This window comes from Garra rufa, chromosome 2, assembly GCF_049309525.1.
Source record: "Garra rufa chromosome 2, GarRuf1.0, whole genome shotgun sequence".
NCBI lineage: Eukaryota > Metazoa > Chordata > Actinopteri > Cypriniformes > Cyprinidae > Garra > Garra rufa.
Window position 1 is genome coordinate 54215270 of NC_133362.1, and position 15626 is coordinate 54230895.

Below are 15626 nucleotides of genomic sequence, written 5' to 3' on the forward strand. Positions count from 1 at the left end.
GGGCGTCCCGTGATCGAATCCCGACTCGAGGACCTTTCCCGATCCCGCCCCCTAACTCTCTCCCACCTCGCTTCCTGTCCTATCTGATCTGTCCTGTCCTAATAAAGGCAAAAAGGCCAAAAAATAAATCTTAAAAAAAAAAAAGATACGTGGTGCTTGTTTGGGCGTCAGAAAAAGAAACGCCACAGCAGCAGGAAACGTGGGAGACGAGCTGGTTTATGGGTTCAAACGAGAAATGGTCTCACTCTTGATTTTAGTGACCAGCAATACTCCCTGGAGAACTCTTTAGAGTTAAGGAACTCATATCTAAATTACGTCCACCCGGCTTCGCGTGTGCCGACGTCGCGAATCGTCTTGGCTAGATTGCGGAGTCATGGTAGAGGAATACAGTTTAAAAACCTTCGGCATGTGGATATATCAACACCAGAGGAAACTGGACGGTGGTCGGAAAACACCAACTTACAGTATACCTGCCCTGCTTCATGTGAGCCGACGTCACGGATCGTCTTGGCTAGATCGCGGAGTCAGGAGAGAGGAATACAGTTCAAAAACCTTCGGCATGTGGATATATCAATACCAGAGGAAATCGTACTGCGGTCAGAGAACACCCATCTACAGTATATCTGTCCTGCTTCGCGTGTGCCGACGTCACAGATCGTCTTGGTTAGATCGCAGAGATGTGGCAGAGGAAGACAGTTCAACAATCTACGATATGTGGACATATTAACATCAGTTCAGGCCAGTACACAACATGACACTTTTCATTGTACTGAAGCAACTCTAGCATTGGTCAATGCTAGATCTGTTGCAAACAAAACGTCTATCTTAAATGATTTCTTTGTATCACAAAAACTAGATTTCTTATTTGTTACTGAGACATGGCTTAATGCAGGAGATATAAGCCCTTTTTCTGAACTTTTACCTATGGACTGCACCTTTTTTAACACCCCAAGATCTGCTGGTCGAGGGGGAGGAATAGCATTAATATTTAAAAACAAGTGGAAATGTCGGTTAACCCCTGTCAACAGCTATCAGAGCTTTGAGGTTCAATCATGCTTAATTGCATTACCAAATCCTGTACTGTGTGTTCTTGTGTATAGACCTCCCAAACATAATACAAGCTTTATACAGGAGTTTTCAGACTTTTTATCTGGGATTGTTACATCTTATGATAACATTATACTTCTTGGTGATTTTAATATTCATGTCTGCTGTCCATCAAAACCCTTAGTCAAAGAGTTTTTAAATATGATTGATCTGTTCAATTTTTCACGCTGTACTACTGGCCCTACTCATCAGCTTGGGCATACTCTTGATCTAGTTCTTCTCATGGGTATCTCTGTGTATGACATACAGATCTTAGATCATACTTTCTCTGACCATAACCCTATTGTTTTTAATATCTCACTCTTATGTAGTCCCCCAAAACAACAACAACCCACTGCTGCTTATACTCGTACGATTACATCTAATACAGTCAGTGATTTCTCATCAGTATTCCTTGCTCATCCATTAACTCACACTATTGAATCTTCATCCCACTTAATGGGCCCAGAAGAGTTGGTTAGTTTGTTTGATAATGTATGTTCTGATATAATTAATGAGGTTGCTCCATATAAATTAAGGAAACAAAAGACTAAAACCCAGCCTTGGATAAATGAAAATATCAGACTGCTTAGACGGGAGTGCAGGAGAGCGGAACGGAAATGGCAGAAGGATAGGCTTCAGGTCTCTTACGAGGTCTTAAAAGAATGTCTACAAAGATATGAAAAAGCAGTGAAAACATCAAGAACAGAATACTTTTCAGGGGTAATTGAACAAAATGCCCATAGTCCACAGGTTTTATTTAAAATCATAAATACTATAATAAAACCAGAGTACAGTGCTGGCCCTGATCCCTCAGCAGACACGTGTGAAATGTTTCTGATGTTTTTTACTCAGAAAATTGAAGATATAAGGTTGTCAATTACGGCATCGAAATATGACAAAATTGCTGCATTAACACATGTGTCTTATAATTTGTTTCAGTTTGAGCCAGTTTCACTCCTAGTTCTTAAGGATGTTGTCACACACTTAAAACCTACATCCTCGTCATGTGATGTCCTCCCCTCCAAACTATGTGTTAAGCTTATAGATACTATTGGACCAAGCATTCTCTCTATTATAAATTGCAGTCTGACTAGTGGCTGTGTCCCATCAAGTCTTAAACATGCTGTTGTCCAGCCCCTCCTTAAAAAGTCTGGTCTAGACCCAGCAGACCTAAATAACTTTCGGCCAATATCTAAGCTACCATTCTTATCTAAAATTCTAGAGAAGATTGTTCTTGGCCAGCTAAACTCCTTTTTAACAAATAATGAAGTCCTTGATACATTTCAATCTGGTTTCAGAACACGCCATAGCACTGAATCAGCGCTTCTTAAAGTATCGAATGATCTTTTGTTAAGTGTTGATGCTGGTAGCAATGCTGCTTTGGTTCTGTTAGATCTTAGCTCAGCATTTGATACAATCGATCACACTATTCTGATTGAACGTTTAAAATATTATGTGGGCATCCAAGGAACTGCTCTAAGTTGGTTTACCTCCTATCTTCAAAATAGAACTTTTTCTGTTAAAATTGGAAATTTTTCATCAAAAAAAGCGTCTATTTCATGTGGGGTCCCTCAAGGCTCCATTTTAGGACCAGTACTATTCTCATTATATATGCTCCCTCTTAGCTCCATATTTAAGAAATACAATATCTCATACCATTTTTATGCAGACGACACTCAGATGTATTTGCCCATAAAGTCAGGAGATGATACATGTGTTAAATCACTCATTGAATGTTTAAACGATATTAAATGCTGGATGAATACAAACTTTCTTCAGTTAAATGAAAAAAAGACAGAAATAATTTTATTTGGCCCGATTAACTATGCAAAAAAGATAGCAACAAGTCTGGGTCCGTTGTCATCCAATTTGCATACCCACGTTAAAAATTTGGGTTTTATTTTTGACACAGAGTTGAAATTTGAGAGACAAATTAAGTCAGTTGTAAAGAGTAGCTTTTTTCAACTGCGAAATATTGCTAAACTCAAATCTGTCTTATCTTTCAGTGATCTGGAGAAAGTAATTCATGTTTTTATATCCTCACGCCTTGATTATTGCAATGCTTTATACCTGGGTTTAAGTCAGTCTTCACTGTCACATCTCCAGCGGGTACAAAATGCTGCAGCAAGGCTGCTGACGAACACAAGAAAGAGGGATCATATATCCCCCATTCTGGCCTCTCTACACTGGCTACCTGTTCACTGTAGAATAAAATATAAGGTGCTTTTGTATACTTTTAAGGCCTTTCATGGACTGGCACCAAAATATATTTCTGAACTTATAAATGTTCATCATCCACAGAGATCTTTAAGATCTCAAGACCAGCTGCTCCTTGAAATTCCTCGGTCACGTCTAAAAACCAAAGGAGATCGTACCTTCTCCGTGGCTGCTCCAAAGTTGTGGAATGCATTACCAGCATCTGTCAGACTGTCTACCTCTGTTAGCATGTTTAAAATCCGTCTTAAGACTTATCTGTTTGACGAGGCTTTTACGGCTGAGTAAGGACTATTGATTTGAATTAGATGCGTTTAGTTTGGATCTACTTCTATCTGCTTTTCTATATTTTTAATTTTGTATTATATTCTGTTTTATTTTTACTGTGCTTAATCTGTGTTTCTATATTATTATTATCTATATCTGTGTTTTTATTGTGTTTATAGTGTTGTACAGCACTTTGGTACACGCTGTGTTTTTTAAGGTGCTTAACAAATAAATTTGATTTGATTTGATTTGATTTGATTAAGGAAGAGCATGAAATGAAGATGAAGATACTACAAGTAGAACTGGAGATAAAGATGAAGGAGAGAGAGATGCAACAGGCTCAAATATCACATCAGTACATGAATCTGTGAAATAAATATTGTTTTATTAAGAAAAGATGGATGCTGTGGTGGTTTCAGTAACATACCAGACCAAAAAGTTGTACACTTTTAACAAATATTTGGTTTAATTATTACATTTAACAGATCTGAACAGAGGGTTGAAAGTTAAATAATGTAAACAGATCTATTTAAAGTGGCACAATGCAAAAGCATCCCTGTATGCAAGTCCTTCTCTGTGGTTTGCTGTAAATGGTGGCACTTCTGGATGGTCATCCTCTTCTATTGGGGGATCTGGGCATCCCTGATTTTTTAGGTAGTTGTGAAGAACAGCTGTTGCAAAGATGACAGTGTAGCATCTACTTGGTTTGAATCTGAGTGTTTTCCTAAGGCACTGAAAACGACTCTTCCAAACATGCGCTCGACTAAACCCCTTGTGCGCATATGAGCCTGGTTGTAGCACAGTTGTTCAGCTGTTGTTGGGTGCAAGTACAGCGTAAACAAGAAATACTTCTGAGCATACCCACTGTCACCAAGCAAAATTCCATTATGATCTCTTCTTTCAAATTGAGTATACAGAGATGAGTTGAGTTGTCTGGTTGGTGGAAAGCGCTGATCATCATTGACATAGTCCAAGTAATCCATGTGTCCTCCAAATGAAATTAATCTGAAGTTAAACCTGGCTCCTGGTAGGTTTAATTTAACCCACAATTTAGTCCTGAAGTTGCTCTAGTCTTCCTCCAGGAAATTAGCCTATTAAATTCTGGACTAGACTAAGTCTTAGACTTTTTAAAATCATGACAGAGAAAGCACATTTCTATTGTTAGTCTGATTTAAATGGCCATTTCAGTCTAGGACTAGGCTTAATCTTGGTCCGGGAAACCACCCCTAAATGTTTAATTTAAGGTTTCGGTTTAAGATTAAATGAAAATGCCATCGACACGATTCTGAGGACAGTCGGTTCCCTTCAGATACATTCATATAAAGACATCCGTGCTGCATTTTGACTTTGAAACATGCAGCACGCATATATCATTGCCTTTTGAAGTTTAATCCAGCCCTATCGCGTTTCTTGTCTTTTTCCTAACTGTAAAAGACCTTATACAATTATAATTAAGACTTTTCTTATACTCTTTAACGTATTAAAAACTTTGTACGGTCTTACATGTGAAACAACTGAATTGAGGAGTTTTTAAGGACCTACAGGAGCCCTCTCCTTTAAGATAGCCCGAGCAGGCTGGTGAAACATTTTGGCAGCCCGACTGGAAAACACAATAGCCCCGGGACACTGGGCTAGCGATTTTGCGAGCCCTGTATTGTTATGTATTATAATATCCGAAAGAAAATCGAAGCATTGTGACAGCGGATATGTTAATAACGTAACCATTAAATAACAAACATTAATTATTTGATAGACGGAGGCTTACGAGATCTGATGTCTTTTTGTCTGAGGCCATTTCGTCTTTAGCCCTTTAGTCCTGAATGACGTAGTTTTGCTGACAGTAGTGTTTAGTTTGTGGCGCGAAGCCATTTTAACTCATATATGAGGACTGACGTAGAGCAGAGTAAAAAACACAGTCCTATGAAAAATGTCTTGCAGTTTTAACGCCTTACCTGTTTCTGCATTTTCGTCCGTATTAAAGCAATATCCATTGTGCAGTATCTAGCAAGAGAAAAACACATGTGGCTTCAAACGGCTAATCCACAAACACACACACGGACGCACTTCCAGATTAGATTATATTCAGCCATGTCAGTTCTTTACCGAAATAATGACTTTAGCAATAAAATGTTGCCATGCCTGAAAATATATCAAAATTTAATGCTCTTTTTGCAATAATATGCGAACACTTACTGGTTAATGTGGATGTCCGCCCGGTCCCGCCTCTCCTTCGCACGGTCGACTCTCTCTCTCTCTCTCTCACGCTCTCTGAAAGTTAAACACGCATAATGTCTCGAGTGAAAACTGTAAATATAACAATAATGACAAAAAATATGGAAAAATAAAGAGCAACTTTACCTTTCTGAGGTCAAATTGGAAAAAATACGCCCATTACGTAGGTTAATCCAGACGAGAGAAAAATGCCGATCACAACTACTGTACTATGATTCACAGGAAAATATAATTTTACTGTAGAATTTCCCGCGGTTGTATTTTTACCCATGATGCATTGCCGATTTACAGCAACATACTGTATACATATTCTACAGTATGGATTTGTTCATTTTACAGTAATAATGCTGTGAAAACTACAGAAATTTGTTACAGTGCAGCTTCTCAATGCAGATGGCCGGCAGGATGAGATAATAGAGAGAAATCAAGACCACATAAAAGTGATACTTGACATTGTTCTCACGTGTGCAAAACAGGAGATACCTTTACGTGGATACCGGGAGAACGACGAAAGAAAAAATGCAGGTAATTTCCTGGAGATGTTAGCCATGACATCCAAAATGAACTATTAAATGCTGCATCCACGCTGCTGCTACAACGCATAAAAAATAACTTCATGAATCTGAGGGAACTTTCTATGCGATTCTTGCAGATGAGTGTAAGGACACTTCAAAAAAAGAGTTGGTGGCCGTCTGTTTAAGATATGTGTACAAAGGACTTGTGAAGGAAAGGGCAATTGGCCTATTGGATACAGATGACATGACGGCTGAGGGCATTGGCAAAAAGATATTGGAAGTGGTGACACCTTTAGAGTTGGATCCAAACTTGTGTGTTGGATTTGGATTTGATGGTGCGTCTGTTATGGCTGGACAAAAGGGGGGTGTTCAAGCCATCCTGAAGAGCACTTTCCAAAAAGCAATATATGTGCATTGTCACTCGCACAGACTAAATCTAGTCCTGGCCTCTGTGGCATGCACATCAGCTGATGCTTCGACTTTTTTGACACTGTCAACTCCCAGCACACTTTCATGTGTCAGCAGCACGCACGTTTCCTGGACGTGCAAAAAACAATGTACCCCGATCGGAGAGCACTGGAACTGGAGCGAAGATGTGACACAAGATGGAGTTCCAGATCATCAGCAGTGAGTAAAGTACTCATTCTGTATGATGTAATCATTGAAGTACTTTCTGAATATGCAGAAGGGGGAGCACAATGTCAGATTGACGCTCAGTCGTTACTACAACAGATGCGAACAAAAACATTAATTTCCTCCCTCTGTTTAACAAATCCGATTTTGCAACTAAAGGCCTGCAGTCCTAGCCTGACAAGCCAGACCCACATAAATGTAGGGTCTGGGCATTCTCCATAGACAGGGCTCAACCGGAAGGGTGGGATAAACGGTTGTCTTTTAAACTCCCTCTCCACGTGATAGGATAGCGCTACAACCAATCAACACAACGAAGAAGTACATCGAAATACATCCTTCTTTTGTAGGAACGACCTCAGTGCAGTTTCTTGTTCTTTTCTCAGAGAAAAGCTTAACCTCAAGTCTTTCAGAGTGGCGGCCAAAGCCGATTCAAAAGAAAGTTGTTCGCTAACAGCAGCATTTTAAGTGTGTGTATCTTTAATAAATGGATGGTTGGCCTGTCATGTGACTAGACACATGACAGGAAGCAGGAAGTACAACTGTATAAGAGAGCAGCATGACAAATAAAGGACAGTCACCAAACTGTTGGATTGAGGAGTTGCTCGTTTTAGAGTTCACCTTTCCATTCACCACCTGCAAACTTTGAATTACACTTTCTGTGGATTGTATATACACTGGTGGACACTCACATTGGACTTATCAACACACTGGGATTCTTGGACTGTTTTTAGGGTATGGACAACTGAACTGTATTCTTTTAACAAACTGAGTTGACCTAGTTTTATTGTGTTGTTTTAAAATATTTTATGTGAACCTTGTAAATAAACCAAATCTATCTAAACCAATCTTCTTTTATGTCTCATTCTTTTAACCACTAGTCATCTCTCACAGTTAAATCTGACCCCATTTTAGTCTTGTAACTTGGCTGATAACAGGGTTGGGGCCATTCATGAATTGAATTGAGAATGAATGGTAAATTCCAATTCACTTCCTGGAATGGAATTGGAATTGGAATTGCATGCAGCTGACAGGAAATGGAACTGGAATTTAACTGGAATGTCAGGAAACAGAATTGAATTCAAATAAATTCCACTAAATTACACTTGAGTTGCTAAAGGAAATAATTTGACTTGATTTGCTTAATAGTTTATAGTACATTAAATATTGTAAATCGCATAAACAACAAACAGATAAAAGAAATACAGAGTACTGTATGTTTAGTATGTTAAGCATGATCATTTCACATGCCAAATTTCAGGAAATGATGATAATTCGATGCAATAAAAAGTGAATGAAATGCATGAATGAACATGACTCATTTTTTTGTTAGTTGAGACATATATTATGTGGTAATCATATATTGAATGTATGGTGCATCCAGAAACTTATCACCACTGTCATTCAATTATTAATTCATAATGTACAGTTCTCATTTTTATTTACTTGCACTTGATCAACTCTATTTCATACATGGTATTTGTAAAGCATCATAAACAAAGTTCAAATGTATGTCTCTAAATGCAATCACAAATAAATGCTCAGAAACAGCAATAAACGGAATTCAGCGGAATTTCCCTGAATTGAATTCCACTTCCTGTAATTCCAATTCAATTCCAACTCTGTTTCCTGTAATTGTTGTTGAATTCCAATTCCAATTCCATTTCCTTCTTTGAATTGGAATTGTTGAGTTCATTCCTGAATTGGCCCCAACCCTGGCTGATAAGGCTGATTGTTACACTTGGATGGGAGATCGCATGTTAATACCAGGTGCTGTAAGCTTTTGCCTTTTCTTCACTATTTACTAGGCTGGCTTTTACGGAGGCTGATCTTTAAATAGCGGCCATACCACCCTGAGAGAGCCCGATCTCGTCTGATCTCGGAAGCTAAGCAGAGTCGGGCCTACACTGTAAACCCGGATAAGTTGAATTTACTTAAAAAATTTGAGGAAACCGGTTGCCTTAAAAAAATAAGTAATGTGTAATGAAAACCTAAGTACATTTAACTGAAAATGTTAAGTACATTAAACTCAATTCAAAATTGATTTAACTCGACATGTTTTGCCAAGTTAACTACTTTGCACAATTAATACACTTAATATCTTAAGTATAATGTACCAAATACCTAGTTGTAGCTTACTTATCTTTCTTCCCCTATAGTTAATTTATTATCATTAAATTATTATTTCAGTTTTAAATCTGGTGCATTATAATTACATATTCAGATCAAGAAAACAGATGAAACATTTGTTGAAAACACCTCGGTTAGGAGTAAAATGCTTTATTGTGAACATACACATAACAGGTTGTTTTTCTAAAAGCACAGCATAAAACTTACACTGCAAGTTGGTTTTTCAGAGTCTGAATTTTGGGGTTCCAGCTCACTTTTACCCAGATTAAACAGCACCTGCTGAACAAAGCAAAAAGTGTTTTTCATGTATCTGGGATAGTCCAGGGGCAGGGCATATATCAGTCCAAAACGAACACAGAAGGCCTGAGGAAGGTTGGCCAGGTCATCCATCACCACATTCCCTTCCAAGATGATTTCCACTTTGGACGGGTTCAGCTTAAGGTTTTCTTCACCGATGAAAAGCAATCCCACAAGTCATTGTCAGCTGTGTCCTTGTACAAAAAAATGTACAATCGTGTGTTAGTTAGCACATACATTTTCAAAATGTTAACAATAAAAATACCCTAAGAAGAAACACTGTACACTGACATATAGTAAAAGACACTCTGTTCATACAAGATATGAGGCCTGACTTGTTCAGATTCCTTTTCACTGTACAATTAACATCAAAATATTTAATGTTAACTGAACCCAAAATTTTTCAGCCAAGTTTTCACACACACACACACACACACACACACACACACACACACACACACACACACACACATTCTCCTCACACACACATATATTCTCCTTTCACACACACACATGCATTCTCCTCACACACACATACATTCTCCTCTCACACACACACATGCATTCTCCTCACACACACACACATGCATTCTCCTCACACACACACACACACACACACACACACACATGCATTCTCCTCACACACACATATATTCTCCTTTCACACACACATGCATGCATTCTCCTCTCACACACACACACATGCATTCTCCTCACACACACATATATTCTCCTCTCACACACACACATGCATGCATTCTCCTCTCTCACACACACACACACACACACACACACACACACACACACACACACACGCATGCATTCTCCTCTCACACACACACACTCTCCTCACACACACATATATTCTCCTTTCACACACACATGCATTCTCCTCTCACACACACATGCATTCTCCTCTCACACACACATATGCATTCACACATGCATTCTCCTCACACACACACTTGCATTCTCCTCTCACACACAAATGCATTCTCCTCTCACACACACACATGCATTCTCCTCACACACACAAACATACATTCTCCTCACACACACACACAAACAGATTCTCCTCTCACACACATGCATTCTCCTCACACACACACACACACACACACACACACACACATATTCTCCTGTCACACACACATACATTCACACTTGCATTCTCCTCTCTCTCTCACACACACACACACACACGCATTCTCCTCACACACACATATATTCTCCTTTCACACACACATGCATTCACCTCACACACACACAATATGCATTCTCCTCACACACACACACACACACACACACACACATGCATTCTCCTCACACACATGCATTCTCCTCACACACACACACACACACACACACACACAAACATGCATTCTCCTCTCACACACACACATGCATGCATTCTCCTCTCTCACACACACACACACACACACGCGCGCGCACGCATTCTCCTCTCACACACATGCATTCTCCTCACACTCACATACATTCTTAACTTACCAGATACAGTAGGGTGTGGTAAACCGCGTAAAACAGCCGCACGTGTTCCCGCTATCTTCATGGAAAAAACGCCGCTTGCAGCAGCCGGCCAGGTGAAAGCCTAAAGGCAGTGAAACTGGTTAAAATCGTGTTTTTACAGCACGCGATCAGCAACTCGCGTGAGAAAGTGATCTAGCGTTAGATATCGATTAGTTGTGGATAAAAACTCCAACGAACCGGTAAACGTTAAAAAATTGTTTCCACCGCTGCCCCAAACCCCTCCCCCCACAGTTAGCTAAATATACATTACACAGGTAAGTTAGCCAGTGTCTAAAATGTCCGTCGAAATGGCGAAAGTTTAAATGAGGTTTTTACACTCGGAGTTAAACTCACCTTCCAGTTCCTCGCCAGCAGTGCCTGATTCCACACAACCGCAACAAAGACAGTAAACTTCGACTCGGTGCTTGGCTGAAATCAGTTTTGGACTGTTTTTGTTTTGTATTATATGTCTGTATGTATTTGTGTGTAAGAGCAGCTGCAATAAAGATTGTTAAAATAAGGAAACACACACACATTGATACCTTGAGCAACTGATCATGTCACAACTGGGAAGAAGAGGTGTGGTCTGTTCAATAACTTTTTTAATTTAAGCTTATTGTACTTCAAATTATTTGCACATTGGACTATGCCAACAAATTAGTAGAATATACTTAAAATTAGAAAGTAATACCATCAAACTTTTTTGTTTTAGTGCATTATACTTGAATATTTAAGTAGAAACTAAATCCGGGCTAACAGTGTAGTCTCGCGTAGCCAGACCTTCAGACTGACGGCTGAAGGTCTGGAATTCATGGAAGCTTTAATTGGCCAAGGCCCGCCCATAAGGCCGTTTGACTGACATGTCAAACAACCAATCACAGTTCGTTTTGTTCAGGGTCACGTTTAGGGGCGTGAAAATGCCCCCACAACAACAGACTGGCGTGCAACAAGTCAGCTGCAGTCACTGAAATAAACAGCATTGAAAGTTAAATAAGAAGAAGGAGAACAAGCAGTAACTCAGTAATTTGTTCGCGAACGTTGTATAACAACAATGGCGTCTGCATAAGCACCTCTTAACAAAACACAAGAGTAAATCAGTCGGCCCTTCGTTTCCCGGCGGACCGAAAATAAACGCGACACTCGCGTCAACCGGAAATCCGATCAAATTTAACTAATCAGATGACGACTTCGACATTCCTGAAGTGTTTCCAGTTAAGTGTACCATATGCATCAGACGTTTAGCCAACGTTCCGTGGGCGTGACGTCTGAGGCTGAGACTAAGTCGGGCCTGGTTAGTACCTGGATGGGAGACTGCCTGGGAATACGAGGTGCTATAAGCTTTTGCCTTTTCTTCACTTTTTAATATAATATGCTGGCTTTTACGGAGGCTGATCTTTAAATAGCCTACTTTTTGGAGCAGCCCTTGCTTATGGTCATACCACCCTGAGAGCGCCCTAGTGGAAGCAGGAAGTGGTACAGCTTGCTGGAGAAAGTAAACAGAGAGTGTTTTAAGTTTGAGAACTGGAAATTGAAGCCTTTGTCTTTTAAACAACCTTTTTGGAAAAGAGGAATTGGTGGGCAGTAAAGTTATTTAATCCCCAAACGGCTTTTGCTGTTTGGGGATAAATACTTTCTGTGCTGAGATGGCTACAATGTTGGATGACAAAATGGAAGTGGGAAGAGGCCTGGAGAAAAGGAACACAAGGGAAATGGATGGAGAACGGGACCAAATAAGAAGGAATTATGAAAAGAGGCTCACAGTGCTGGTGGAAATAGAAGGAGAAGATAGAATAACGATGATGGAGATACTGAAGAAAGTGAGAGAAGAGTGTGGAGTGGTGATCGGCTGTAAATACAAAACACCAAAAGAATACGAGCTGACAATGGAAGAGGAAAAAGGAAAGAAGTTGTTGGATAGGCTAAAGATAAAGAACAGTCGGGTTATGGCGAAAGAGGTGGACTGTATGGAGATGGTGGTCTCATTTCTTGGTCTACCAATGTATATTCAGGACGAGGAGATACTGAGAAAGCTGTCGGAATGGAGAGTTAAAGCGGTCTCAAGAGTGAAAAGGAGAATGTGGCCGGGGACAGATATCGCTGATGGGACAAGATTTTTAAAGGTAAAATTCAATGATGTGGTAAAATCACTGCCATATTCAACAAAGTTTGAGACACTAGGAGGGACTGAGCACTTCAGAGTGATACATGACAGGCAAGGGAAAGTCTGTCGCCTGTGCATTCAGCCAGGTCACATTGTAAGAGACTGCCCGAGCTTCAGATGTTTTAAATGTGACAAGCAGGGACATTACGCCAGAGAGTGCAAGGAGGTGAACTGCATTATGTGCAATATGCGACCTGGATTATGTGTGTGTGAAACACTGCCGGAGATGGATGAGGAAAACAGCAATGAGGAGGATTCGGATCTGTATGAGGTGGATGAAGAGGTGGAGATCGAAGGAAAGGAAGGTGAAGTGAATGGAGAAGAAAGAAGGGATGCATGGAGTGGAGAAGAAAGAACAGTGGAGTGGAGAGTGATTGAGAATGTGAGCAGTCAAGAGGAGGAGGCTCCAGGGCAGAGGCAGAGAGAGAGAGAAAGAAAAAAGAAAGAGAGGAGAGCGGAACCCGGAAAGGAGATGGCTATGAAAGGCTTGGAGTGTGAAGATGGAGAAGGGGAAACAGCGAAAGGTGATGGAGAGAGTCAGGAGGGTGACAGTGCGAAAGGGCAAGGCGAAAAGCTGCAGGTGGAGGGACGTGGAGGAGTACCAAAGAGTTTAGCGACAATCGAGGATGAGGACATGGACACAAGCGAAGGAAAAAGGGTGCAGAAGAAAAGAAAGAAGGAAGAAATGAAGGAGCACACTGCAGAAAGTAAGTGCCTGGATTTAACAAAATGAGTATGATTTTTTTCAAAATTATGATACTTGCTATGTGGGGCATTATGAACATTGCCTGTTTGAATAGCAATGGACTAAGAGATGAAAATAAGTTTGAGAAGGTGAAGGGTTTGTTAAAAGCGGATATACTCTGTTTGCAAGAGACACACTGGTCTGATGAAATAATGGACAACATAAGAAAGAGGTGGAAAGGTGAAATTATTGTTAATCATGGGACTGCAAAATCCTGTGGCGTGGCAACCCTGATAAAAGGAGATCGATTAAATAATGTGAAGCAAATATACAAGGATGGAAATGGGAGACTGTTAGTGATTGAATTTGTATTTCACAATGAACTGTTCAGGCTGATAAACATTTATGCACCTAACATAGAAAATGAAAGAAAAGAAGTCTTTAAAGATATTAAGCCGCTGTGTAAAGGTAACTTTATAATAGTCGGTGACTTTAATGTATGGTGCACAAGACTGGACGCGTCAAGTAGCGCAAACTTTAAGTCAGATGTATCCAGAAAATATTTAACTGAATGGATGCAAAATGAGGACATAGTTGATGTATGGAGGGATGAGAATCCCTACAAAAAAGACTTCTCTAGAAGACAATTGGTGATGGGAGTTTTGAAACAAAGCCGTATAGATTTATGTTTAACCAAAAGGGAAATGTTAAAATATATAAAAAATGTGAGATATAAGTTTGTGGGGGTAAGTGACCATGTTATGATGATGGTAAAGATGGGTGTTAACGAGGAGGAGAGGGGGGGAGGAATGTGGTGTTTGAATGCAGACTTGCTAAAAGAAGAGGCATATAAAGAAAATATCAGAAAATGTATAGATTATGAAATGGAAAATTTCTTATTTGATGAAAATGTATGTGAGTGGTGGGAAAAAATGAAAGGGATAATTAAAAAAAGAAGTATTAGGTATGCCAAACAAAGGAATTTTAAGAGAAGGAGCAAAGTTGAGGTAATGCAAAATGAATTGAAGAGGGAAGCAGAAAAAATAGAAAGTAATCCCGAGCAAGATAAAGAACGCTTTATGCAGATAAATGCAGAAATAGAGGAGTATGAAAAAGAAAAAAGTAAGGGTGCAATAATAAGGAGTAGAGCGCAGTATGCGTTAGAGGGAGAAAGAAGCACAAAGTTCTTTCTAAACCTAGAAAAGAAAAAGCAGATGAAAAAGTATATAACAGAGTTGGAAAATGAAAAAGGAGATAAGATTACTGATTATGTGGAGATAATAAGAGAAGTAGAAATATTTTATAAGAAGCTATTTAAGAAAGAAGGGGTTAAACAGGAGTGTGTGGAGGAAGTTTTGAACTCTGTGAGTGTGAGGTTAAGTGAAAGTGAGAAAAATATATGTGAAAGTGACATAGGTATCGAAGAAATAAAAGAAGCAATAAAACAGACAAAGAAGAATAAAAGCCCGGGCTCAGACGGCTTAACGCATGAGTTTTACAAGACTTTTGAAGAGACTGTAGCACCAATATTGTGGAAGGTTTATAGAAGTATGGAAGAGAGAGGTGAAATGCCAGAGTCTATGGGGCTAGGAGTAATCACAATACTATATAAAAATAAAGGAAGTCCACTTAAGCTAGAAAATTATAGACCGTTGAGTCTGTTAAACACGGATTATAAAATACTGACAAAAGTGCTGGCAAATAGGATAAAAGAGGTGGTAGGGTCAATAGTATCACCAAGTCAAGCTTATAGCATAAAGGGAAGAGACATTACAGATACAATTTGCACAATAAGGGACGTAGTAGAAGGGATGGGGAAAGATGGGAAAGGGGGATTGGTTTTATCTATAGACTTAAATAAGGCTTTTGATAGGGTGGA

General features: G+C 39.5%; 1 protein-coding gene across 1 annotated transcript in view; it reads right to left on the bottom strand.

The window, feature by feature from the left end:
- Positions 1-15626, bottom strand: part of LOC141325610 (uncharacterized) — a 241861-nt gene that overhangs the window by 59863 nt on the left and 166372 nt on the right. The window contains exon 3 of the mRNA XM_073834387.1: positions 7305-7317. Coding sequence (XP_073690488.1) covers positions 7305-7317 — 13 coding nt within the window. The remainder of the gene's footprint in view (positions 1-7304; positions 7318-15626) is intronic.